The 26,665-nt window shown below is 40.5% G+C and overlaps 1 protein-coding gene across 1 annotated transcript; it reads right to left on the reverse strand.

Annotated features, from left to right (window-relative positions):
- Positions 1-9,350: 9,350 nt before the first annotated feature.
- Positions 9,351-26,248, reverse strand: bnip3lb (BCL2 interacting protein 3 like b). Its single transcript, XM_080476367.1, has 6 exons — positions 25,953-26,248; positions 20,461-20,692; positions 14,152-14,230; positions 13,881-13,984; positions 13,140-13,289; positions 9,351-10,913 (listed from the first exon to the last, which is right to left on the reverse strand). Exons 1-6 carry the CDS (start codon positions 26,008-26,010, stop codon positions 10,865-10,867), a joined length of 672 nt encoding a protein of 223 aa, XP_080332493.1. The 5' UTR covers positions 26,011-26,248; the 3' UTR covers positions 9,351-10,864.
- Positions 26,249-26,665: the final 417 nt, after the last annotated feature.

The raw sequence follows: 26,665 nt of genomic DNA on the forward strand, positions 1-26,665 counted from the left end.
TCAATCCATTTCAAGCAGTTTGAGGTTCAACGTGTTGCTTAGGAACACTTCGAAAGATAGGGACTCAAACCTGCAACTGCTCTACTCTACCAACCGAGCCACAGCCGTCTACAAAAAAAAAAACTCCACATAGAACTTCTTCAAAAAGAGCAAAAAGGTTAAAACTGTAAGTATGTCCCAACTGTCTAAAAAAATGGTGAAAAAGGTTCAAACCTCCAGAAATCAGGTACAAAACAATTGGAAGTGTAATGAAATGTTTACTTTGTGAAATGCAACCGATACAGTTTGTCTTCATTTCAGTTCAATATAGTAAAACTAAATATAAATCTTTACGAGTTGTTAGCCTCGTTTTAAAGATTGAATGTGTTTTGTGGCTCCAGTCATATTTAATTCATTGGAAAGTGGCACAAACGGTACTTTCGGTCATAAAAGTGTCCGACCCCAGACCTTATGTCACATGCAGCATACATAAAGTTTATGCACAGACTCAATGAAAGCAGACGGATTGTATCCTAAAATTATGTTTCGAATATTTCATACCAGTAATGTCAAACTCAGGGGCCATATGTAGAATTATGTAATCCCAAATATGCTGGATCAGTAAAAGAATAACTCATAACCTATAAATATCTATAAAATAATAGAATAATAAAGATTTCCCCATTTCTACTAAATGTTCAGGTTCATTTAAAAAATATATATGTTGAGAACATTTAAAGTGCATCTTCAATATGTATTACTACTCTGACTAAAATGATGCAAACTCCAGTGGGCAAAAAATAACTTTTGTCATTATTATACTTTTCAGTGTGAATTTGATCCAGACTGAACCTCCTGCTGGGTGGTTTTGCCTACTGGGAGCATATTTGACACGCTGTATCAGACCGTCTTTATTTTAAGTTTCTATGACTGTTAGGGTTATGGTTGTGGTTACAATCAGGGGCTATTTGTAAGGAAAACAGAGAAGAAAATGTTCTTCCATGCAATTTCTGACAGTAAATCAATACAGAATAGTGAAAGGCTGGTGGGCTTAAAATCCCCAAACAGTCCAATCCAGCCTGCTGGCTGTCATTATAAATTATAAACATTAGAAAGTAATTTATTGTTATGTGTGTTGTGTGTGTGATATCAAAATAATTGCTATTTCTAATTGGTTTACTGGAGATTGCAGTGTTATAGTGAGACTGAGCACAACACAGAGACCCGAGCTGATGCTGACTGTTTCCTGTAATAAACAAAAAACATCATTGTTGAACAATACAATTTTGAAATGTCACATATTCCTCGTCAATTTGCCCACAAAGGTGTTGTATTGAAGGTAAACTTTCTCATCATGTATTCATTCCTCTTTGCATTGAAACAAAGAGGAAACAGTCACTATCACTTTACAGGTCAAATTAGACCAACACGAGTTTAAAACCCTTGAAGTAGATGGTTGAAATAACAGAACACATTCAATTCTACCTTGCTTTAGTAGAATTACAACAATGTCTTTTTATGTGAACATTAAAAAAAGTATATATTACAGAAAAGGAGAACAAAGGCAAACAACAAAGGGGGCAAAGCGGGGGGGGGGGGGGGGGCACGGAGCGAGAAAATGCTGAATCACTGATGAAATGGAGTTTGTCGTAATGAGATGTGGCTCTCATGCAGAGAGAGCAGGAAGGAAAAGGACAACAAGCTGGAAATGATGTGTTCATTTTTCCATCCATCCATCCTTCCATCCATCCATCCATCCATCCATCCATCCATCTTCTATTGTTCAACCTTTTTGTTAACTATCCTGGACTGATTTCCTTCTCGGTCTTTTGGATGAGATCAAGTGTAGTTCGTGAATTATTTCCAACCCGTAGTCTCAGATCTCCAGCTGAAATCCCCTCAGTGGTTCACAGTCAATCTGTAAACTCACTGCACTCACTATTTTCATGTTATCGATTCTGACTGCTGCAAAAATCCTCTTCCAAGAACACTTGCTTACTGGGGTTTTTTTTTTTTTTTTTAGACTTTGCCCACTTGGCACTTTCAGGCTCCGACTGTCGTCTCTGACAAGGTTATAATACTTGCGACGCAGTTTACAGTTCAGTCAAGCTGCAGCCTGCTTATACAAGGCCACACTGCACACAAGGTTTACGTGGACTTCAATATAAGCTTGTGTGTGAAGATAACAAATGTAATACAAAATATTAGATATTTGATGTTTTTAACAAATGTAGACAAACTTTTATTTTAATACAAGCAACATCATTCAGAAAAGTTAAAAAAGGGCATAAAAATAACATTTTAGAGCGGGATTAGATCTGATTCTTTACTGTGGGATAAAGTAAAATGTGAAAACTGTGCAGCAGTTCACCAGAAAACAGGTGTGGTTGTTTCCTGCTTTTAACAAGATTATAAAAATATTCATAGAAACCAGAGCAGTTTCTCTACACAAGAGATGAGATCAGAATTTGGCAAATAGGAAAACTGCACGTGTTCAAGAACATTTCTGAAACCATTGTCCGTGAACAATTACTGCACAAATGAGAATTAGACCAACAACAACAAAAATGTATATGTCAGGCGTTTAATGAAACGTAAGTAAAAACACTGCTGCTCCATAACGGTGATTAATGTCGATATGTGTTTTTCAGAAATCAGGAATGTTGGTCACCATGTTGAAATGATCATAACGTTTCATGAAACTTTCCTGCAATTAAAATAGTCCATCGTAAATATATTTTCCCTCGTAAACAAAGCCTGTCCTTCCGACTGCTGAGCGTTTCCATTCTAGGGTGAATGATGAATTTCTCATTCTAAAAGCATCGTAGTAAATGTTAAATGTTAACTTTATGTGTGACGAACGTCATCACCTCTCATGTTTGAATCGATATTCTGATTTTCATTTTACTATCAGCACGATGTGTTTTCCCTCCCCGATGCAGACATACGGTGGATAAATGGCAGCGAAGTAGAAATAAATCAGTGCTGCATGGAGATCAATAAGTCCTCTCACACACTCTGTTGCTTCCTGGCTTCCATTACCACAGACCATTGCTCTCCTGCACAAGAGGCCACGGCGAGCGTTGGAGCGGCGAGTCCATGTGGGCCCAGTTTCCATAACAACGAGGTGGGCAGCCGCTGTCTGCCAGTGGGTGGACAAAACTGCCTGATGTGTTGAGAATCAGAGGAAGGAATGTGGGAGTGGAAATGTCCCGAAAGCCGGGCCCCGACACCTCCCCTCTTCACCAAAACAAAACAAACGTCCCCCCACCCAGAGGCCGCTGCAGGACGATAAGAGGGGGAAAGTTGGCAGCGCGCCCTACAAACAGTTGGAAGAGTCTGGTCCCTGGACAGGACAGTCACGGCCGTGGTATCCAGGAACAGATGTAGGACAAGTGGTGAGATCAGCAGGACGAGAGCAACCCCCCCCCCCCCCCACACACACACACACACAGACACACACACCCACTGAAAACACCCATTAGATTATCAGCCCTCTTCAGCTCTTCAGACAGTCTGATGTCGTGTTGAGGAGAGATTCAAACAGAAATCCAATGTTTCACTGAAGAAAAAGGCCCGAGCACAACAACGGAGTGGAAATACCATCTGTTGCCTGATATTGTTTGATTTCCTCCGTGTTTCCAGCCTCATGGAGGTCAAATAAAGTTTTAATTAAAAAGGTTTGGGGGGGTTTTCCCCCAGACCAGACGGCACACAACGGGGCTGGAACTGTTGGAGCTCCAGGCTGCCGGTTGAATGTGTGTTTTTAATACTAAAGAACACAGTTTTTATAACCTATATAAGGATGTCGGGGTCTGGAATAGCCAGCACATCACTTCCCCATGTTACATTCATGTACAGATGAAGGTAGAAAAACTAAGTCAAGATCGAGTTCTTTACTGACCCACGTGGGGCAAATCCTGTGCAGAAGCAGTCGAGTAACATCCATCCATTCAACAACCGAACCGCAGCAGAAACAAATGAGTGTTATTCCAGCTTATCTCACTGCACTCCTTCCCCGTGCAGATGGAGAACGTGCAAACTCCACAAAATTGACTGTATTTATTTAACACACAAATCTCCTTGCAAAGGAGCCATGTGTTCTACTGATAACGAGGATATCACAAGTGATGCAGCTATAAAAGTTGCAGTCTTTAGTTGGAGTGAGTTCGTTACAATAGTTTGAAAGTCACATTCCTGCAAAATAACAAACAAAAGACAATATTGGACGTGTTCTAACGGAGCAACAAAGATGTTATTAGATTTACAGAAAATGTACAGATTTTATTTTTAAACTGCGAAGTCAAGGAAAACATGAACTCTTCAAATATGTGTAGTTTTGATATTTCAACCGTGACATGTTGAAGGATATTTCTAAGCTCCGAGACTTGGCACTCAGTATAAAGAATTAGAATAAAACTCTGATCAGTGAGTCTTTGAGCCGTTCAATCACAGAAGGATGCAGACAAATATTTGAAACGGCTGATAAGTTTTTCCTCATCAAACTCAAAGCCTACATGAATGATCATTAGTATTAGTACATATGGGAAACAAAGACTAAATCCAGGGTTATAGATTAATTACAAATTATTAGGCTGTAATTTCACTAATCCGGCCACTCCAGATGAAATTCTAATGGGAATGAAGCATGAATATAGTTTAAGCGGGCTAACACCAAAAGGTACAAAAACTATTCATACTCAACTAGTTACATATCCAACTAGTTACTAACTAATACACTACTGAGTGTATTTGTTAGTAACTAGTTACTTTTAACTGCAGTGATAACTGCTAGTATTGCATTCAATGAAAACGTATAATTTAATTAGAGGTGAATGTGTGAAAGAAAAAAAGCTGCTGAGCTGCTGCACAACATGTGTGATCCTGAAGAGACAGAGAGGTGAGGAGACGAGGAGACGAGGAGACGAGGAGTCGAGGAGACGAGGAGTCGAGGAGACGAGGAGTCGAGGAGACGAGGAGTCGAGGAGACAAGGAGGTGATCAGCTGAGGATATGAGGAGATATGGAGGTGTGGAGGTGAGGTGATGGAAAGGAGAGGGTGCGCCTCCTCACCAGAGACTTGGAGACGGAGACGGCCACCACCCTGTAACCCATGGCAACGCACCATCAGCTGCAGTGGGAGGAGCCATGCCGGCTCACCGCATCCTGATTGGCTGAGAACAGGTGTCCTGAGCCTCCACGGAGGGACGAGGGAGGAAGACGGGTGTGGTTACTTACACACCACTTATTTTATTGGGACTCCGTTTACACTGATGCATTATTCAGGGATGTGTTTTGAATCATTTATCAGGATTACTGTTTGTATTTTCACAATTTTGACATTTGTTCAATCAGATTGACCAGAATTGTTCACCAGGCTCTTCCATCGAGACACATAAATATCAGGAAATGTTCACTCTTATCCACTTTGAAGTGAGTTTTCACACTTTCACATGTGACTGGAAACAAGTCACAATTTCCTAAATCACAATCAGTTATGTAACTGTGAGTCTGTCAGATTACACTTTTAAAGATTTTTGACCAAATGCAGTGTTCAGTGATATTCTTCAGCCATAACTTGAATTATCCCCCTTCTGTTACTAGTTTAACCTCAATTTAACCTAATTTAATGCATGTTCATGCCATCATAACTTGAATCTCAAGCCAAATTAAGTTAGTTTGACTTTCTTTAGTGTCCTCTATAGTGTTTAATATGAATATTAACTCCCTCTATACACTTTATTTAGATAAGAAGCTTCAACCATGCAGTCTGACAATTCAACAAGAGTAAATAAGTTATGAGACTGAGGAAACATCTGTATTTCAATTGATGAACATACTCAATTTGTGGTTGACAGGTGGTGTAAAGTGAACACTGTGAACTGTTAATCCTTACCTAAAGAATAGATTAGAATTATAAGATGAATTGTTTTGTCTGTTATTTCTGTGTTGACACCATACGAAGTGAAGCATTTTGAGATTTTTAAATCTAATGATAATCATCATGGCGTCCAGTTAAAGAAAAAAACATCTTATCTTATCAAATAGTCCAATATTTTCATATAAAGTGTCTGATTTGGACTTGGACTATTTCAGTTTTTGTGACAATCTCAAATATATGGATGTCCCATTGTTTAGAAGAAGTTTTATTCACTGACTTCCTTTCTTTCAGAGCCTCATATATAATCCTGTAAATTGTTAAACCACTGAATTTAGTTTAAAGATACTTGAATCTCCTATTTTAATTGCATTGTCTTCATCTTTATTTTAATCAATAATGATATTCTTATAATATTCATTTAGAAATACACAAGACAGATTATATCTTCAATCTGTTTTCTACCTTGTGGGATGTCATTTAAATAAAAAAAATCTTTCTTTGCTGCGCCAATTAGTCTTTATACTGTGTTTATCTAATTCATGTTTTCATAATTAGTGTTTGTTTCATTGTTGCACGATGGACTGAGAGTGATGATTTAACCCAGTGTATAATCTGTATATATTGTAGAATTAATTGTTTGCAAACACACACACGGTGCAGACTGTGTTTACCACTAGAGAGCAGTGTTTCCCCACTGAACAGTGTGCGAGCGTTAAACCAGACTCCACTGGACCCACAAGCTCAAAATCAGCACTTATTATGTGAGATTTTTCTAGAAGTCTGCTTTCTTGCTGTTGCAGAATTCCCCCATGACTTTAATCTCTTCTCATTGTCTTGATTTGCTTTGTTGAATTGTGTCTATAAATGAACTGATGTGCCTCTGGCGTCATGCAGCTGAAGTCACAGCAGGTCAAACAGCCTCACACCTCAAAGTATTTATTTTTTTTATTTGTGGAGAGCTTGAAATAGTCATGTTGTGAAAACCCGGGGGCAGTCGAGGACGACAGGTCGAAAACAACAGACCTCCACCAGCCCGGGACAAATGGGGCTGGTTAGAGGAGACGTGATTGCAGTTGTTCCGTCTGACTGTAACTGTAGATCAAAGAGTGAGACGTCCAGGACCAGGAGACATCTCGAGCTCTCGGGTCAGATTCTATCAGCAGGTCAGAGGAGGACAAAGAGAGGAATCATTAAGGCTGAAACATCCATCTTCATCCACGTAGGGTCGAGGCGGCAGAGCGAAGAACAGATGTTCCTGGAACCTGCGCAACTTTCTCCCGCCGCTCTCAGCAGGATCCAGATGTTTTGATACTTCCAAAAAACTGTGCTTGTCAACCTTTTACCAATAGTAATCCCTTAAATAAACTTTTTGGATTTACACTCCGCCTCGGGGGTGGTTGATCTGGTGCCGCTTCAGCTTGAAGTTTCAAACGTTCATTCTCCAGTTTTTAAAAGATTTAAAAGTTTCTAAAGATTTTAATCTGTCCATTGCTTCAATCAAACCAAATTCAATGCAACATTGTTGGTAGTTTTATAAAAAAATTTTACCTACTAGACGGAATCATTTTTCTCTTTAACCTGACACACCGCCATTTTTTGTCCCGGTGGTGACTCGACTGTTAACGGCAAACATTTTAAAATATTTTTGGGAATAAATTACACACTTCCATTGTAAATTTTTTGAACTTAGTAGTTTTGTGACTTACATAAATTTTCTTAAAGACATAAAAAAGAAATGTTTTACCACTTAAAATCAAGAGGGCTTCGCTACACCTCCCATGAATCTTCTAAATTGAGTCTAAATTGAGTGTGAAGCATTCAGATGGAAGCGTCCTAAAGTCTGATGACAGACAGGAACAACCTCGAGAGGAATATGAATCTCTGGCCGAAGACGGACTTGTGATTCATGATTAAAATGTAGTTTTTAACTCCATTTTAAATTGGTAGATGTTGACGTTTGTCCCTCCAGTCACTTTTGGGTTTAACGTCTGAAAGAAAACACCAAATGTTGTCAATCTCAGGAGTTAAAGACCTGATTTTCTACATCAGTCCTTTCTTCACTGTTTAAAATAAGTTTCAGAGATGATTTGAAATTTTCTAGAAATGATTTACTTGATTACTTTTTAAAGTTGATTTTGTTTTTCTGAACTACATGTTAGTGTGACTCCATTCAGGAAAACCCAAAGAACTCAACTTGTTAGTCATAATTCATCTGGTCCAGTCAGTCCGCCTGTCTCAGATAAAAGTACATGCTAGAGACGAGGCTGGTGTCAAATTACAACCACTCGGTGCCGTCTGCGAGCCAAGAAGAAAATTAGATTGTGGGTTTTTAATGAATTCTTCACCATAAAGACCTAATTCAGTTGAGCCCATCAGAAAATCTCCAAATGAAGTTTGAGTAACTGTCAGCATGTTGAGCTGTTTTAATCAATTCTGTCGAAATCAAAAAGGACAAAGTCGACGATTGGCTTCATTCAGGTAATCTTTAATGACAAAAAGGTTGATCAATTTCTCCAATGTAGTGGGAAAAAAATAGAGATTAAAGCAAAAGCATCATTACAATAACTACTGTTATACCCTCGTAGTCTGAGGGGAAACCTCTTCACATCGGGCTCTGCCATCCACAAAGGGGGATGGGCTTCTTCTTCTTCTTTTTTTTTTTTTCATGCTTTTAGACATGAGCCGAGTTAAACTCCCGCTCCGAGCTTTCACAACCTTTTTCTTAAGATCAAGAACAAACAAAAAAACAAAACACTTTTGCAACTTACAACTTCTGTAAAGCGACTCGTACAAACACGACTGGAAACAGTGTAGTATCTCTGTGGCTGAAAAGACACCGCAAATCAACACGTTAACGTGGTCGCAGCTCAAACTTTTACTCTTTTTATTGATTTCAATCGGATAACAAAATGATTCTTTTTTTATTTAAACATGTTGATGAAATTATTTAGAATTGTTTGCTGTGCTGAGTTGATCCATTTCAAAATTGGTCAACCAGGTCATTTGTTTACAAGGAGAAAGTGTAGTATATTCTACACTGTGGAAATAAAGCTGTATTTTTGAGGATACATTATAAATAGTTCTCAACAAGTTGACTTTTGTTTTGGAATTTAAAATAAAGAAGAAAAAAAAAAAAAAGATAAATGCCAGAAATGAGGTTGAAATTAACCTCAATCTGATTCCAAAATCAACTAACTCTGTCCGGAAATGAGGAAAATGCTGTTCAGCGTCATGAACGCAGAGGGAATATCTACTTCCTGCAAAACAATATTGAGTTGCACCAAAACCCGACTGCAGTTCAGCCTCAGAGATACCTCAGCGTTCAAGCCGAGACGGAAACCCCCCCCGTCCCGTCCCGTCAGTCGACGCAACGCTGCTGCACTTCAGTGGCCGATCGAGAGGGAGCATGAAAAGTCAAACGTACTTTCTGCCTCGTCCAAAGTTCACACCTCTGCATCTTTCTCGTCTATTTTTTTTTTTTTTTTTTTTGTTTTGACACACTGGAATATCAAAAAAGCGGCGCTGGCTCAAGTGTTTTTAATTCTCAAGAAAAGCTCATTTCTTTGAATAACAGTAAATCATTTGATGAAAGCACTCTACTTCTTCTTTTCTTTTTTACTACAATCACTCAAAACCTCCTCAAATCAAAAATCAGCTGATTACAAATCTCAAACTTTTTAAGCATTGTTTTGGGGGGAACAAATCATGTAATCATTTAAAGATACATTACATAAATGGTACCACTTTTGCACACTTGGTGGCAGTAGGGAGTAACTGAAGCATGTAGTTTTGGCAGGTTTCGACTGAGTAGCTGCCAAACGTTTCAGACATGTTGACTCACGACACCACCGTGTGGCAGCAGGTGGCATTACTGCACTGAGGATTTAATGTAGCTTTAAAATGCACGCAGACGGTGTGAAAGTGAGCGAGGAAAGTCTGGTCACGACGCGGAAAACAACCAGGAAGCTTCGGCGGGGAAATGAACAACATGGCGGTTTGGACAGGTCGCCGAGCCCGGACCACAAAATACTGTAAGTAGCAACACACTGAACGGGACGCACCGCAAGCCTGAGCAACTCTCCGCACCCTGCTTTCCAGTTATTGTCACTGAGCAAAAATATGCACAACTCAACAGACTTTTCTTTTTGTCACAGAGAACGTCGAGGGGAGAGAGAGGGAGAGAAACAAAAAAAGTCACAGAAATCTTTCTTCTGGCAGAAACTCACTCTGCTCCCCCCCCACCCCCCACCGAGCGCAAATTCACGAGAGCCTGTGGTTGGGGTTTGGCCACTATGGTAACTAACTGCCTTCATCGTTACAACGTCTCAATAATCCACCACGGTTTGTAAAAATACATAAAAAATAAAAAAAGATGATATTACCTAAAGAAGATGGCTACTTTAAAAAATTAAAGATAAAGGCATGATCACAGGTTCAGTCTGCGTAGCCGACTCCCAATTTGGTCGAACCCTTCATGGAGATCGAGTGTGGCACAATCTGTGGTCGTTTGGAAAACAGTACTCCCCTTTTAGTCGCGTGAATCGGAGGGAACTGAAACAATTTGTGTGTGTGTGTGTGTGTGTGTGTGTGTGTGTGTGTGTGTGTGTGTGTGTGTGTGTGTAAATGTTTGGTTTAATGCTGCGTCCCTCCCTGGAAACCCACCCGATATATAGATTGAAACCCAATTGCTGGGGGAAGTAAAAGGGAAGTATAATCTAACTTGTATTTGAAAAGCTTATATAAATGAGTGAGGGAGTGGGTGGGTGGGGGAGGGGTACAAGGGGGGGGGGGGGGGTTATCTACAGACAATAAGACAAGAGCTGATTGAGAAGAAGGTGGATGCACTTCACCTGAGAACATGTCAAATCTCAGGATGGAGGAGGAAAGGAAGCGAGCAGGAGTAGCGGGGGTGGGTGGGGGGGGGGGGGGGGTTCTTCTCACAACAGTAAAAACTTTCTCCGACAGCTCGTGGCCACCTCTCAGGCACTTTTCTCCATTTTCGGTTTCAGAAAGAGCTGGCAGTTGGCGTGGTCAGCCTCTTTCCGATGTAGACTCTGGGGAGGCCGAACACAGAAGAAGCTCAACTCTTTTGTAAGAACAGATTTCAAACTTGGAGGTTTACGAAGTGGGAGACGAGGGAACGAAGCCCCGTTTACAAGACAATGTTTTCAACTGAAAACTGATCATTTCTCGTTGCAGTTTTGGGGTTCTACTGACACGACGACGGTACTCGGCACCACAGAAAAACTGGAAGTTCAACTTTTTGAAAACGATTACGAAGGTGAACGGTTTTTTTTTAAACACTGCATCTTGTTCTGTCCTCCGTCCAGCAGCCATGCACGTTTTCAATAAAAGCAGCAACAGGAGGAGATTCTACATCTCTTCTTGTTGCAAGAGCAAAAACTGTTCTGACACCAAACGGCTTGCCATCACATAATATTCTACTTTCATCAAATGATTGTGATCTCACTGCTGCCAACTCTTTAAACTCACAAACAACCGGGATCGTCTCTCATGCCGAGTTTATGTCTGGATGAATATTTATAATGTGAGGTTTAGGTTTTATTGGCTGTTTGGCCAGATATTATATAAGCCTGGAATACTCACACCTGTTGCACATGTCTGTTCATACAATGTGTGTTTCAATAAAACGTGTCCAGCTCTATGATGGGAAACAAAATGTAAAAAAGTACCTAAATTTGGTAAATAAAAAAAAGGCGAGCTTGCTTTAACAAAGAAATATATGAAACGAATAAAAGTACTTTCTCCAGATTGGTAATAATTGCTGCAATGATCAAGGTAATCCATCATTTCTTAAGGTCAAGTATCATTTAAATATTCTCTCTTACTTATATTGCCTAGTTTCACATTAAACACGTTAAATAATGAAGTTATCTGTATGTTTCCCTCTTTTACACTGCTTAATGTTTATCTGCATGAAGGCCACTTCAGGGGCCCCTTTAAGGCTTTTCACCAGCAGGAAGCTTCACCTGACTCCAAGAACATTTCTCATGTGTGGATTCTGTCCCGTGTGCACAGAAAGCAAACCCACCTTTGCTTCTACTTTTAGCCTCGTTTGGGGGCTTTTCGGCTTACGCTGATTCAGTGCGAGATTAGTTTGGTTGGCACGAGAGGGTAAAGGACTTTAAAGGCTTAATATGAGGAGAACGTGATCACTACAGCCAAAGCTGCGTTAAGAACTATGCTTTTGTGCAGGTCGCACATTTTTAATAGGAGTGGCGTAATTCACAGAGAAACAAAGAAAAGGCGCTGAGCTTCACGTGACGAAGAACAACAGCTTGAGGAGGAAACTCCAACATTCCTACAGTGTAAAATGTTATTTTAAAACAAACTGCTTGGATGTGGAGTCAACACAGAGAAACGGGCTGATCTTTGTCCAAAGCAGCCGTGTCAAACACATACAGCCCGATTTTATCTCCATTGGTAGAATAGTGCCATGAGAAACTTTACATTTTAAGGTTTCAATTTGTTGTGGTGCCAAATATATACGTGATGAGGATGCCTATGTTTTTTAATAAAACCAAACAATTACTGCTGAAAATGACCACAATCACAATTTACAGCCAATTTTAATGAAACTTTCCGCTGCACAACACAGTGAAATGTCCAGAAAACTTCTCCTATGGCTGTTGCATTATGGGTGTTTTTATAAACTAACCCCGACAGCATGGCAATGACGCTAATTTGATAGAAACAAGGTGGCCAAGTTTCACGGCAGCGTCACTGATATCTCAGCTCGGATCTCAGTGTTTTGTTGTGTTGCTACTCTCAAGAGGTTTGTGACGATTTCTCAGAAAACGTTGATTTATTTGAAGAATTTCCTCGGTGGTTTTGGCCGAGGAGCTTTACGTTTGACGTGCCTGGTCTAAGGCATAAGATAATATCTTGAATATCTTTCTCATTTATACACACGGACACAAACAATTACTCTAAAATGAATAAAAATACAACCAATATGCCATCGGCCCTTTTCAAACTTCAGAGAATGTTACTGAAGATGTCTGAGCTCTGCTTCCTGACTACGATCTGACCCGAGGAGCTTGGTTTGTGGAGTTTCTGTCCTGGACAGTGTGAACGCGGGAGCGTCTTAGCAGGTGAGCACCAGACACAAAATGAAGCCACACGGCTGAGTCCTGACTGTGGCGCTATAGCGCCCCCTGCTGGGTCACATGTCTCTAAGCCAACTGAGCAGAAGTTTGTCCTCAGTTGTTTTCTGTTTTTAAATTTATTTAACAAGATGGAGTGAAGGTGACTCTTACCCCAGCCCCAGAGCGAGGATGTGTGATAGTAGCAGCGAGGGGATGAAGACTTTGAGGAACTCGGCGGAGAAGATGCCTCCTTTCTTCATGGCCCCGGTCTTCCTCATGCTGAGTGTTACCGAGCGTCGAGGGTGACGGAAATGAAACTCCCTGCACGGATCACACACACAAACTGTAACTCAACACAAGCAAATATATAATAAATAACCGAGAAACTCTTTGAATAAGGAATGAATGTCTGCGATGCACAAACATAATGAGAACAAAAGAGAAATCTCACCAATACAAAAGCCACAGTCCAAGGGAGACACTTTGTGAACATTGTGACCAACGTATTGACTTTCATTATGGATTGATGAACACTTCCTTAACAGCTGGAACTCAGCGAACAATAAATAACTTGGGTCTTTTCCTCAGATAAAGGATGTTTTTAGAAAGATTCTGCTCATTCTGTAAAACTCGCTCCAAGTATGGGACCTCAGTTTATGGGACTAAAATTTGCAAGGAATCCATGTCAAAGACACAAACTAAAAATCACAAAATCTTTGCCACGTAAAACACGTTCGCATTGTAGGAAATTGCCGCTCCGACGCCTCCCAAGTTGCGGCGGCAGCTGGCTTTCTGTGTGTGCGTTAAAGTGTTTATACTGTGGCGGTGATGAGCTGCTTCCTCAGCATAAAACCAGTCGCTGAGTGTGCTCGCCAGCGCGGCCGGCTGTTGTTGACTCGCGTTGAGACCTACTTGGGGGGAATGTTTTCCGGCCGACTGGACCAGTCAGCAACCCAATCTGCGTCCTTCATCAGGATGTCCATGTCCCTCTCCTTCTCCAAGACGTCCTCCTCAGACTGGAAGACACAAACACACACACGTCCGTTCAGGAGGCTTTGCGTCTGCCCCGTTCGCTCTGCCAGTGCAAACAACACCGGATCTAAAGATTTGTGGAGTGTGTGTGATGGACAGTGACTTCACAGCTGCAGAATGATGAAGAAACCTGTGAGGCAGACGAGCTTACTTGGCTGTCTCTTCTGCCGGTCAAGTCCACGTCGAAGATGATCTGTCCCTCATCCTGGGGAGTGTGGGGCCGCGGGGGGCTGCGGGGAACAAAGAACAGGCAGAAACACACAAGAATGTTTTTTTTTTTAATATATAAACTCTCATAGACGTTACTACAATGCTTTATGAGGAAGAGGTCAAGTGAGGAATACACCAGCTCACATGAACCAAACTGGAACAGACAGACATAGAAAGATCGAACTTCAACAAGTAGACAGATGAGGACTCGAATCTGAAACCTTCCCAGTGAAGACAAAAGAAGCAGCTCACTTATAATAACAGTAGTTATTACCCTGTGTCTGTAGCCATTGTGGAAAGATCTCAAAGTCACCAGATATTCCCTCTATTCTTGGTATTGGTCATTTTATTTACTCTGTCAACACTTCTTCAATTTAATTCCAGTTAGCCTTGTTTTGTTGTATGCTGCCTCTTGACCAAGTCGTTATTGTGAATGAGAACCAATTCTCAGTTACCTTACCTGGTAATAAAAAAAAGGAAAAATTAAATTAAATATATCAATAAATTTTTTTATAAAAAATTACTTATTGATCCTACACATACTATTTTTTTTAAATAATTTCTTTTCATTGTTATTGCTGCTTCTTTACTGCTTTCCTGTCAAAGCACATTGTAAATCACTATTATTAGCAGTAGGATCATGTTGTATTGTACAAAAGTGTTTAGATTAAAACACAACAAATAGTTTTCCGAAGACGTTAGAGATACTGTAAAAGACTAAATTGCAGAAGTGACGGTGAATCACGGGCAGGAGTCATTCCTTTCAAAAAACTAATTGAAAAGATATATAAGAAAAGGATGCAGCCGTAACTTTGAGAAGATTTTCCAGTTGATCATTAAAACTGTGGTTAATGCTCTTGAAGTTTTGACTTAAATAGAGAGAGAAAAAACAAACTTTATAAAGTAAACTTAATACCACAACACAGTTTACTGAGTGACCGTAAAGCAGTACTATGATACTGGAAAGATTAGGAGACATACTGTCGCACAATGTATTAAAGTACTATTAGAACTGTTAATAAGTCATTCTGTTGATTCGTGTAAGATATAGTTTATATAAAAACAAATCTTTACTATGCCTATAAGTTATTTTGGTCAAATATTGATGCTCAGGGCCTCGCTTTGTGGAAATATCAAATATGAATGGATTAAAATTCATTCAGAAAATGAAAACACGTAATATAATAACTGGTTTATAAGAGCTCCACTGCACAGAGCAGTTCAACCAAAGACACTGATCTGGTACAAGAATATAAAGCTGATATGAAGCTTGATTGCTTTACATGTTGTATTTAGCCTCCAGAGAAATTAGTCGTCCAGAACAGCTCTAATTATTCCACCTTGTCCCGGATGTTTGACCTCTTTGTTGAATCATGCCGTGAAGCGTGAGTCTGAGAAACCTTAGTCAGCATCTTCTTAATTAACTGGGAGTAATGCCACACCGCCCGGCTCCCAAAGTGTGAAGCTGCTGCCACGTTGATGTTTGAGCGTCAGCTTGTTGATCCAAAGTTCTTGGTTCAAACGTTGAAGAAACATCCTCAGGTGATTCACTCACAGCTCCCCGATAAGGCCCGCTTCACTGCAGCTCCAGGATTACACAGAAGCACATGATGTGGCTGCGAGTTGAAAGGTCAGAGTTTCTTTTTTTTTCTTCTTAAAAACACGCTCAGGAAAAAGTGAGGCGAGAAGTGAGAGAAGGTGCTTGTGGAAGGTTGATTTTGGAAACCAAGTGATGTCACACCATTAATGAGAAGGAGTGTTTATGCTTCCTTTCCCGTTAAGCTCCTGATGTGTGTTTAACATGTGGGAGTCATTTGGGACTCCTGACTGAAAGCCATTTCTATTTAACATCAGAAAAGGCTTTTTATTTTTAATTATTTTCATGATTTCTTTCATTCCAGACTGAAGAAAATCTTAATTACAGATTGAAATGTGTTTTTCTAAAGCCGAGGTCTGCACCCTGCAGTTATGGAGCATGATCTGAGAACTATTGTACTATCATCAACATATTGCTTACATTCTTATTTTATTTGCATGCCACAAGGATTCGAAAAAATGATCTAATCTAGGCTAGAAACAGCTAAATAAAGTAAAACAGCTAAAGCACCTGGAATTAACACCCCTCCAAAAAAGATAAGGACGAAAGGTATTCATATCATCTCGTTATATTTCTCGATTTACAATCAGCTATATCTTCTGACATGTGCGGCAGTAATGAGAATCAAAGCAGACAAACACAAAGGAACCACGTGACTGAAATCTGTCACGAGCTCTGAACTCATGACTTTATTTATCTGTGCAGTCATGCCGGAAATTCCTGTGTCCTCATCTGTATTCCATGTGGAGCAACTTTTCACTCTTCGGCTCGTCTTTTTCCGGGTTTGTAGGATCGCTCACATTTGATTAAAAATAATGCGACTCCTCGCTGAACTCATTGAAAACGTCAAAAAGCAACAACGGGAGGTCTCGTCACTCGATGCGTGCGAGCTCCAGGTTTCAGGTGTCCACATGGCAACTGTGTCAGGGTGTGTTAAAGCTGGAGCCATCTAGAAGCTACATTGGGGCAAAACGGAATAATATTCTAACCAAACCACAAAAATCTAAATTGGGAGGAAATATTCAGTAAAAGCGGTTCAAATGTCAAAACCATCAGAAAAGAGGATGTGTCAGTGGAAGCTCACAAACAAACCCGGAATTCTAGATTAAGGCTGCTGCAACACAAAGAGTAAACGTATATATAATATATATCCCACCATTACAATTGAACAAATACAACTCAGACAATCCAGACAAAGACAATGAAAACAAAAGCATGCTGTGGCACCGTATGCGTGAACGCAGGAAGGCCGGGACCTTTTGTATTGCAGTCACACAAACTTTAAAAGAAATCATATCTAAAGGAAGCACTGGATCTTGGTCTCCTCATTTTGGGATTATATCCTCAAAATGTAAGATACACAAGGAGTGAAAACTAGACTTTGGAAAGACACATTGGAACCTAGAATTGGACTTTGGATTAACCCAGAGGCCTGAAACCCGCAGCTCTGGAGCAAGGTGGAGCTCTTTGGCCCTTTTGTAGTGGCTCACTGTCAATTTCACTAAATTAGATATTAATAAACATTTTATCTTATTTATAATATATTTACACACCAGAGTAATTTTCTCATAATTTTTTTTAAAATATGAAAAAGGCTTTAAAAATCGCAAAAATTTGCAATAATGCTAAAATGACCAGAATTTCTAAACGGGGAAAAGAAAGCTTGAAAATGGAATAAAAAAGCTTATCTGCTGTGACAAGAGTTAAAATGGCTAAAACATCCTCCCTATAATTAGCATTTGCTCTGTTTTGGTTATTTTCATAATTTCTGTGCTTATATTCATCACTGTTGAGCCTTTTACATATTTTTATTTAAAATTACTTATTTAATTCTTATCTTGTCTTCTATGATATTCAACTTTCTTTCTATTCCTTCTGCGTGGAGCTTGAAGAAATTTCCCTCTGGGATTAGCAAAGTATTTCTATTTTATTCTATTATAAAATGTCAATATTGTCTGAAAAATGCTTGAAAAGAAGGACGAAACCACTAAAATCAGGTACAAAAACATCTGAAAATGTCAATAAATGTGTACCATCCTAAATTGCAATTAAAACTTCCAAACAGAAGACACAATTCAAAACTCCTGTATATATGAAACATCAGAAGCCGCTTGAGCCTCATTTTAAAATCAAAGGTGTTTTGCGGCTCCTGGTAAATTTGATTTGGTGGAAAAATCACAAAAATGGCTCTTTTGTTCATAAAGGTTGCAGACTGTCGGCAAATGATGGCGGCTTTACCACTGGAGCGAATTACATAAATACTGGAGCTCATCAGGAAAAATTGTATAATTTAAGCCTATAATTGAATGATGTCTAATTATTTTTGGTGTCTGAGAGGATGTAGCTATATATATATATATATGTTCATGTATTGTTCAGAGTGTTCATACTTTGTTAAAAATCGAAAAAAAAAAAAAAAAAAAACTAAAACTGGTGCGATCGCTCCCTTATGGTGAGTCATCTCTGAATTGTTATTTGCACCTACATCAGTGGAAATTAATGCCTGATGACAGATGCAACCCGCAAGTTACCAAAAATAAAGACGTAATCGCTTGACTTGGAAAAGTAAACGATGCAATAGTTGAAACTGTATTCTCATGCTCATGTGAACGCAGGAGTTGCTCTGACACATTAGATGAGCTGTACGCACTGTGGCGGTTGGTTCAGTGACCGATTAACCCCCCAAAAATGCAGCAACCGTTGCAAATCGCACACTCATGTGTTACATTTCTGTATTCTGAACGGCAAACGTTTCCAGAGAGACAGCCGCCCGGCGACAGTTTTCAACGTGAGCAACAAAAAGTCATTTGAACTCCATTACTCAATACATCAGGACGTGAATACATAGCTGGCTCTGACTGAAACCAGCAGCTGTCACCGGGAGCGGGACAGAGAAAGTCGGCAGCTCAAGTCAGACAGAAGTCACAAGCTCAAAAGAAGATTCTGTCATTTTGTCTTTGTTATGACGCTCCTGGTAATGGAGCTCCACGGTGCGGTATGTTTTTAATTCCCGCTCCAGAACAACTGAATTTATCGAATAATATCAACACTGAGTGCTGCAGGAATCCTAATGGTGGTAAATGGAACAGATGCGTGTCAAAACCATGCAGCAGTGTCGCTCTTCAGGGCTTTTATAGCAACAAACACAGATGTCTTCCAAATAACTTCCTCTGCAGACTGATTGAAGCAGGAACGGACAGAGCAAACAACACCAAACAGATGAAACAAGACAAGACAAGCGCTCGGACCGCAAGTCTCTTTGTAGTGTGTCTTTGTTGCCAGAGGGATTCCTGCTCCCTCTGAACATTTCCAGTGTGATCTGGAGCTTTTAACTGTTCAAATATAACCTTAGTAATCCTGTGAGGGCATCAAACTCACTAAGCAGCACCTGCCATGGGAAGAATAAAAGCTATCTTGGTTGACATACATCCAATATGTGGTCTATTTACATCCAGTGTTAGTGTGAATAAATATATTGAGATCCATGGAGCAAGTGACTATATTCTCATGGAGTGTTGAGATATTTCCTCTGAAGGACGTGGTTATTTTCTAAAACATTGCACAAGCAAGCTAGATGTAAGTCAGCACATCTCTGAATTATCTGTGACTATCTTTAGGAGAGTTAACATAAGCCACTGCAGTCATTAATGATTTCCCATCATCCTCTGTCACATGGATGAATATTTGCATTCTCCAGATATTTTCAGAAATGCACCAAATTACTCTAACAAAGAGTAAGACTGAAAGTCTGTTTGTCAGTTAGACACAAGGGATAACTTACTGCATGTCTGCACCGAGTCTCTTACTGCATGATGAAAACTGAGGCTATTTAATAAAAGAAAAAAAAACTACATTTATTCCAGTATGCTGCTGCTGCTGCACAAAACAAAACAAATCTGTATCATGGTATGAACTAAAAATGGTTTTGTCACACTATTTTGTATCAATGGGTTACATTTATCGTCATAAACAAACCAAATGCAATGAAATGTCCCATGTTTTTCCAATTTATTCTACATTAACAACATAAAGCGAAGCGTTTCTAGCAATTTGGATTTTGATAATTATCTTCTCCAGTTGGAAAGAAAATGGAGAAACATCTGATCTTCTGAAATATTCTAATAAGCTTAGACACTGTATTGTAAATCTTCTTGAATAAGCTCAAATAAAGAATGATTCAGTTTACGTGTGATAAATTTACAATTTATAGAAATGGACCCAACTGAAGCAATTATGGGAGGAAGTTTGTTGATGCGCTGCTGTAATGAGATAATAAGACCTATCCGCATTTTTGGAAGGTTTCCACTCCCATAAACTGCTTATCAATCTGACGTCGTCAGCAGAAGCAGAGGCTTCATGTCAACGTTGCGGGGAGACGATTATCTCTCTGCATGTCTCTAAGAGATCACGTGGAGCCGTTTCAGACCGCTGAAGCACTAAACTGCTCCATATAAGTAAAGTCTGTTCAGACGCTTGTTTTTGTATTATTCTGTGAAGATGGTGTTTAAATGACAAAGTAAATATGTTACGTTTCACAGACTAGCAGGCTGTTCACTGGGTTCTGGCCTCGGTGCGTTTCTTTGGATATAAGACACAAAACCGAGGTGGAAGAGAGAAGACTGAAGCAGTTCCCAAGTCTTGCTGTCACACTACCTGTCGCAGGAGGAGTTGCTGCGGCTGGACTCGTGCTGGGCGTCCAGCAGGATCTTCTCCATGTCTCCATTGTGGATGGAGGACGACGACGGGACGTGCTCCAGGCCTCCCACGATGGCCTCCTCCTCCTCCTCCTCCACCTGGGGGAGGGGCAGCAGGCCTGGAGCCGGGCCGCCGGGTTGAGACGACTGGCCTTGATGACCTCTGTTCATCTCCAACTCCACCCAAGACCCTGAAGCAAGAAAAACAACAACACTACTTTTGATTTGCGAGTTTCAGTAGAAAGATTTAGCCAAAATGTTTGTGAACTGTTAGGACTGAAAACGTGTTTCAACCTGAAGATCAGATCAAATTCTGCATGGCTTTGCGTCTTCAGTCGTGTTTGGTTACAAGGCAGAAGTGTCAGTGTGCTGATAAGATGCAGTCACTGAAGTTGTGTCAATAAACCAATAAGCTCACATCCGGCTCAGAGCGAGATCTGTTATTCCTCCACAGAAATCAACCGTTTGCAAATGGGAAACATCCAATTTCACTGTGTTCTTTTCCTTCCCAGTTGGGAACACTCCAGAGCTCGTAACAGCTTGTGTGTGTGTACGCCTCTGCACAGCCCACCGTCTTATGTCGTGCTTCAGCCGATTAGAGTCTTTATTTTTGCATTGTTTGGACTTTGGATTTAACTGGAAATGTGCATCAAAGGTTTTTAGCGTGTACTCGTACTTTGTGCTTGCATAAGGTTGCATAAGGCTTTGTGTTTACTACATTGGTTGCAAGGTTATTTCACGTGGTATGTGACTTAAAGAGCCCAGGAAAAACGCTGTATTTTCTTTTTTTCTTTTATCTCCACTTACTTAAAATCGTCTGAAATCACAGACTTGGCATCTCCGTCTACTACAAACATTTGTAAATCACCACAAGTCAGCTACAATAATCTAACAGTGTGTTTTATCTTCAGCAAGTTCCAATGACTTCCTTTGACTTTTTATTTTTTTATCATTTGCCCTTGCTGGGCTCCTCTGTGCACAATAACCTGAAAAACTCTTCCTGTGATTTATCAGGGCTGTGCAACCTTCAGCCTCTCTGTAGTGGGTCTGTGAAACTTTCAGAAAATTCTACAGAAATAAACATCTTGCTTTCATTTTTATTTTACGTGCATGCCACAGTGCTTTAAAGAAGATAATACTGCTAAAACAGCTGGAATTACTAAAAACAAATATCTTAAACTACACAAAATGTATAATAATAATAATAATAATAATAATAATAATAAAACAACAGCCAAAGTAGTAAAATCACTAAAAACAGTGAAAGTCTGAAATTGCTAATATAGCTGAAACTCTTGTAACTATTAGATAATACACAATAAATAGCTAAAACAACCAAAATGCATAAAATGGCCGAAATGGGAAATATCAATTAAGAAAACGACAAATTGCTCAAATTGGCTAAAAAGGTTGAATGCAAGGTTAGTTTTTATTATGTAAAGTAATTTAAAAAAACTTTTCCCCCCCCTTTATTTCAGATGTTTTGAGGCTCCAGACTGATTTTATGTAGTGGAAAATGCTACATAGATGCATTAAAATGGATTTATCTGCTAGGTCTATGAAACGTTATAACTGTTACACAAAAAGAAGAATCCGTGTCAATATCAATCAAATTAAATAACAATGAAAAGATACTCTCGGTGGGATTGAACTCATTAATTGAATATCAGAGGTTTTCTTTAATAATAGGTATGAAGAGAATAGTTGACCTCACTTGGCAGTACGCCCCCACAAACTGCTGCAAAAGGACTGTTGCTCTAAATCGCTGAGTGGGGACAACAAATCGGACCTTCTGAGGCTGTCACTCAGGAGAGGGCAGGAGTAAAGCTCCATTTAGTGCTGTGTGATGAAAGGACACTAAATGCCTGGCTGCGTTATGTCCTGAGGTTCCTTACAGACCTTGGCCGTGATCTACGACGCCCTGCCCATTTGGCCAGGGGCATGGACGGGCAGCTGAGGAGGCATAGCGCGTCAACGGTGGGCACAAATACATAAAAAGGGGGTTAATCTGGGCAACAACTTGGACAATGTAGAGGTGGGATTGTCAAATATTCCTCGTCACGCTGCTTTGTAAAAAAGAAATAAAAACACTTTCTGGTTCTCGTCAGTGTGAACATGAGGAGGGTCTCCTGAGGAGGTCACATCACTTTGTGACAGTAAGCAAACACCATGTTCACATGAGGGTTGGAGGGGCTGAGTTTTAAAGGCAACAGGCCAATCATGCCCGCTACCAAAGCGCCGCTCCACTTTCCCCTAAACTGGCCTCGACTCCGGCATCGGCGCTCATCCCGTGGATTACACAGCAGACTGCGAGCCAAGCTGCTGTCCACGGACTATTGTCTCCACTCGCTGGACTAAAACCACGTTGCCATGGCGCTGATGCTTTCCGAACATTCTGGCCGCAGAGCCCGTTATCAGCTGTCGGGTGGGTTTAGTGCGGGGGGAGACATGAAGTGACCTCCCTAGTTTACCGACGCTGAACCTCAGACTGGACCAAGGCTGCCTCTGGCCTCAAGACCTCGGGCTTTAGATGAAAATGTGACAGAAATGAGAGGGCCAGGAATCCTCAGAGAATAACATCAGATAATGGAGCACACTGCAAGCCTCTCCATCTGATAAGCACAAGGTCTTATTGTCCTGTAAGCTGCGTCTCAGGCGCCATTTACACAACAATGATTTTAAGAGAAAACTTTAAACTTTTGTGGCACACTGGTGCTTGGAGTCGCTTTGGAGAACGCCTCCCAAGGTGGCCCTTTTCAAACATGAATGTCCGTGCCACTATTGTTAACGTTTTTAGCATATTGTTCTAAGTGTGCATGTGTGAATGGTTCTATTACAGAAACAAACAACAGCACCCATTAGTGGCCCAACGTGCTCACGACATCATTTTCACTGTTCCTGCCATTGTTGTGTAAACCAACACTGTTTTCAGAATGTCGCCATGTAAACACGAAACTTTTCTGTACAAAAATGTAAAAATTATGCATTTTCACTTGAAAGGTGGTCATGTAAACGGGACAGTCTTACAGTGTGTGTCCTGGATGCACACTATGCCATCAGCCACAGGACAGTAGGTGCATCAAAAAAACTGTATGTCTCATTATGTGTGCGGTCTTTTACTTGTACGTACTTTTTAGTTTATTTTCTGATTTTATCCTGAAATTCATCTCAATGTGGCTGGCAAATATTTGTGGCATTTCTTTGTATATGTCTATACGAAGGAGACGATTTCGAAAGCCTGAGTCACTAATCTCCATTTTCTCTGCGTCAACAGCGAGAATGAGGAAGTAGAGTCTCGAACTGTGGTGTCAAACTCTTATTAATCCAGGAGCTACATGATGCGGCCTTATTTGAGTTCAGTCAAGCATGATACACACAATTCAAATGTTTTCCACACTTTTTTAGAAAAACTAGCAGCATGGATGCATATGCCGCAAAAACTGAAATTTTATTTTATTTTCTGACAGTAACAAAAACTACAACTTTTTTGGCTGTAGTCAGGAAATGTCATACTAAGAGCTTTAGAGCAGACCTCCTGGGAGGAGACGGGCAGGAAAAACAGTGAACTTAAGTGGAATATTCCTGCATTAACTATGCTCATTCTAATTTTCTGCTCAATCACACAATAGATGTCATGAGAAAATAGTTGAGCCCCGGAGATGTGTTGGAGAAAATGCTGAATGATGCCATTCTTCTGTTGTAGCCTTGGAAGAGAGAATAAATTCCTCTGTTGTTGTGGAGTATGTACAGACCTTTATGAACAGCCTGAATTTTCTTCTCAAAACAAGTACAATCTGAAATCTGTTGACAAAAGCATATTGCTTCTCGGACTGCATGATTTCGAAAGCCTACAGCGTGCATGTTTTCACCAACTATTATAGACATTTGAAAAGGAAAAAGGAAACTAGCTTTTATCTGCCACATCTTGCTGCAACTGAGGATTATGTCTCATCTCACAAACACTCACTGTACATCCTCGGTGGGAAAGTTAGAAATAGAAGCCCTTTTAATCAAAATGTTTGCTTCAACGTTGCAGTTGTAATTTTTAGACTATGCCAGCGGGATTGGACCCAGCGGTTGGCCGCATGCTCGATATTCCCAGTGTAAGAAGCTGATGGAGGAGTAAGCATGGAGATATTAATCTAAAAAGATCACAGCATCCATCTCTCAAGTGGGTTAATCGAACCCACAGAAGTGTCTTTCTTATAAGAGCTCCGTCTGTAACCTGCATTCCCAACACAAAGCAAAACAGATTTCAAAATGCCGTCAGAATTGTGTTTACATAAGGAGGTTTCTGTCATGAGCAATACTGCATCAGCTTTTTTCTTTCTTTCTCAGATTGTTACAAGGATGTGTTGTTACTAACTCCAGTTCTAAAGTGTAATATTCACAAACAATATAGTGCAGCACAGAAGAGAGATGAAATGTCATGACAAGTTTGATCTTTTCTATGTCTACTATGCCTTCATTTGAATATTCAATGTCTCAGACAAAAGCCTGATATGCTGTGAAATGACAGTAGCAAACAGTCCACAGTCAATCAACCAAAAGTTGGCTATTTTGTAGTCTTTCCACAATCAACGATTCACCACCAGCTTCTTGTTTCTAAAAGGGAAAAGTGTAGGTTGATGCCCAGACACTGGCATTGAATTAACACAACTCCTTGTTCCGACAGTGCTACGTGCTGCCACACCATCTCCCCTCCCCTGCCTCATGCTCGAAACGTCTGTCCCCTTCTAGCTGTGGCCATAAATAGCATGTCAACTTAAGTTCCTCCTCAGTGTTGTAAAACTTATACCAGGCAGGCTGTCCAGGTAGGCCTGACTCAGGGCAATAAACACGCCTTTGTTTACTCCCCTGATGACCAATGCAAGCCGGTGGGCGACACGTAGCCTGTTGGAGTACATCTCCACTATCACAGTCTAGTTTACATAATGTGTAAACAAGTTAACACTATGCACGTTGGTGAATTATAGGTTAATCGTGTATAATTAATTAACACAGAAATTAAAAATAAAATAAAAAAATCAGGGTAGCGATGCAATTAGCTCTATATAGACGGTTATGTGTATGACTATTATTATAATAAAGTCAAAACAGTGAATAACTGAAACTAGGTGAAAAGTATTTAAATGTGTTTATCCATATTTTTGCCACTTCTTCTGAGGCTTGTTGACAACATGTAAGCCCACCCCCCAGTATGTTTGGAACGCTGATTGGCTCAACTGGCATTCAATCAAAGACAAAGAACGCCCATTGGCTCCGCAGCTGTCAGTAAGCATACGGAACATACCGTTCTAACCCCGCCCCCTTTGAAGAAGCCTCGCTGTGGAAAAAAAACTATCCCGGTGAATAAATCTGCATTTGATGGCGAATAAACATGCAGATGTGTGTCCAGACACGTATTGAATGAGGGAACTTGATGACAAGGTGTTGTTATTCCCAGCTCACCGTTCAGTCCGGAGTCTCCGTTGTTGTCTGTAGCAGCGGCGTTAGCAGCGGCGGACATCGTGGTGCGTGGCGAGCGGGGCGGGTCGCATAAACAGGTCCAAGTCAGAGCAGAGCGCGCTCCGGCTTATCTACGCACATTCAGGCGTGCGATAGAGGAGAAATGAGTCAAGTCCTCCTCCGAAAGAGGGAGAGAGGAAAGAGGGAGGGAGAGACAGAGAGAGAGAGCAAGATAGCGCGGCCGGGCTAAAGCTAACAGCTCTGCCGCCTCTGCCGTTTGTTGTGTTTGCTGGTCTGTCGCGAGCCGCTGGCTGATGACGTCACGGCGTCCCGTTGATAACAAAGGAGGGAGAATGGGTCAGTTTACATAACGCGGCGGAAAAAAAAACATCCGCAAAACATCCGCGGGGTTGGGGGGGTGACATGCGTTAACGACACACTGCAGAGAGAAAGCAGGAACCCGCATGTTGAGATTTATGGAGAGTTTGTTCACGTGGTTGCATGCGTGCATGATCCCACGTGCGTGTACAGTCAGCCAACACATCAGCGTGCGTGTGTGTCCGTGTGTCACAGTAAAATCATTTTCAGTGTTGGAAAGATAATCTGTAATCAAACCATAATCCATTTTAGTCCGAACAAATTCAGATAAAAGTATAAAATATTGGTCATTTCTAAACCACATTGAAATGCTCCATCAATAGCAAACAATCAGTTCA

The sequence above is a fragment of the Lipophrys pholis genome (assembly GCF_963383615.2).
Source record: "Lipophrys pholis genome assembly, chromosome: 12".
NCBI lineage: Eukaryota > Metazoa > Chordata > Actinopteri > Blenniiformes > Blenniidae > Lipophrys > Lipophrys pholis.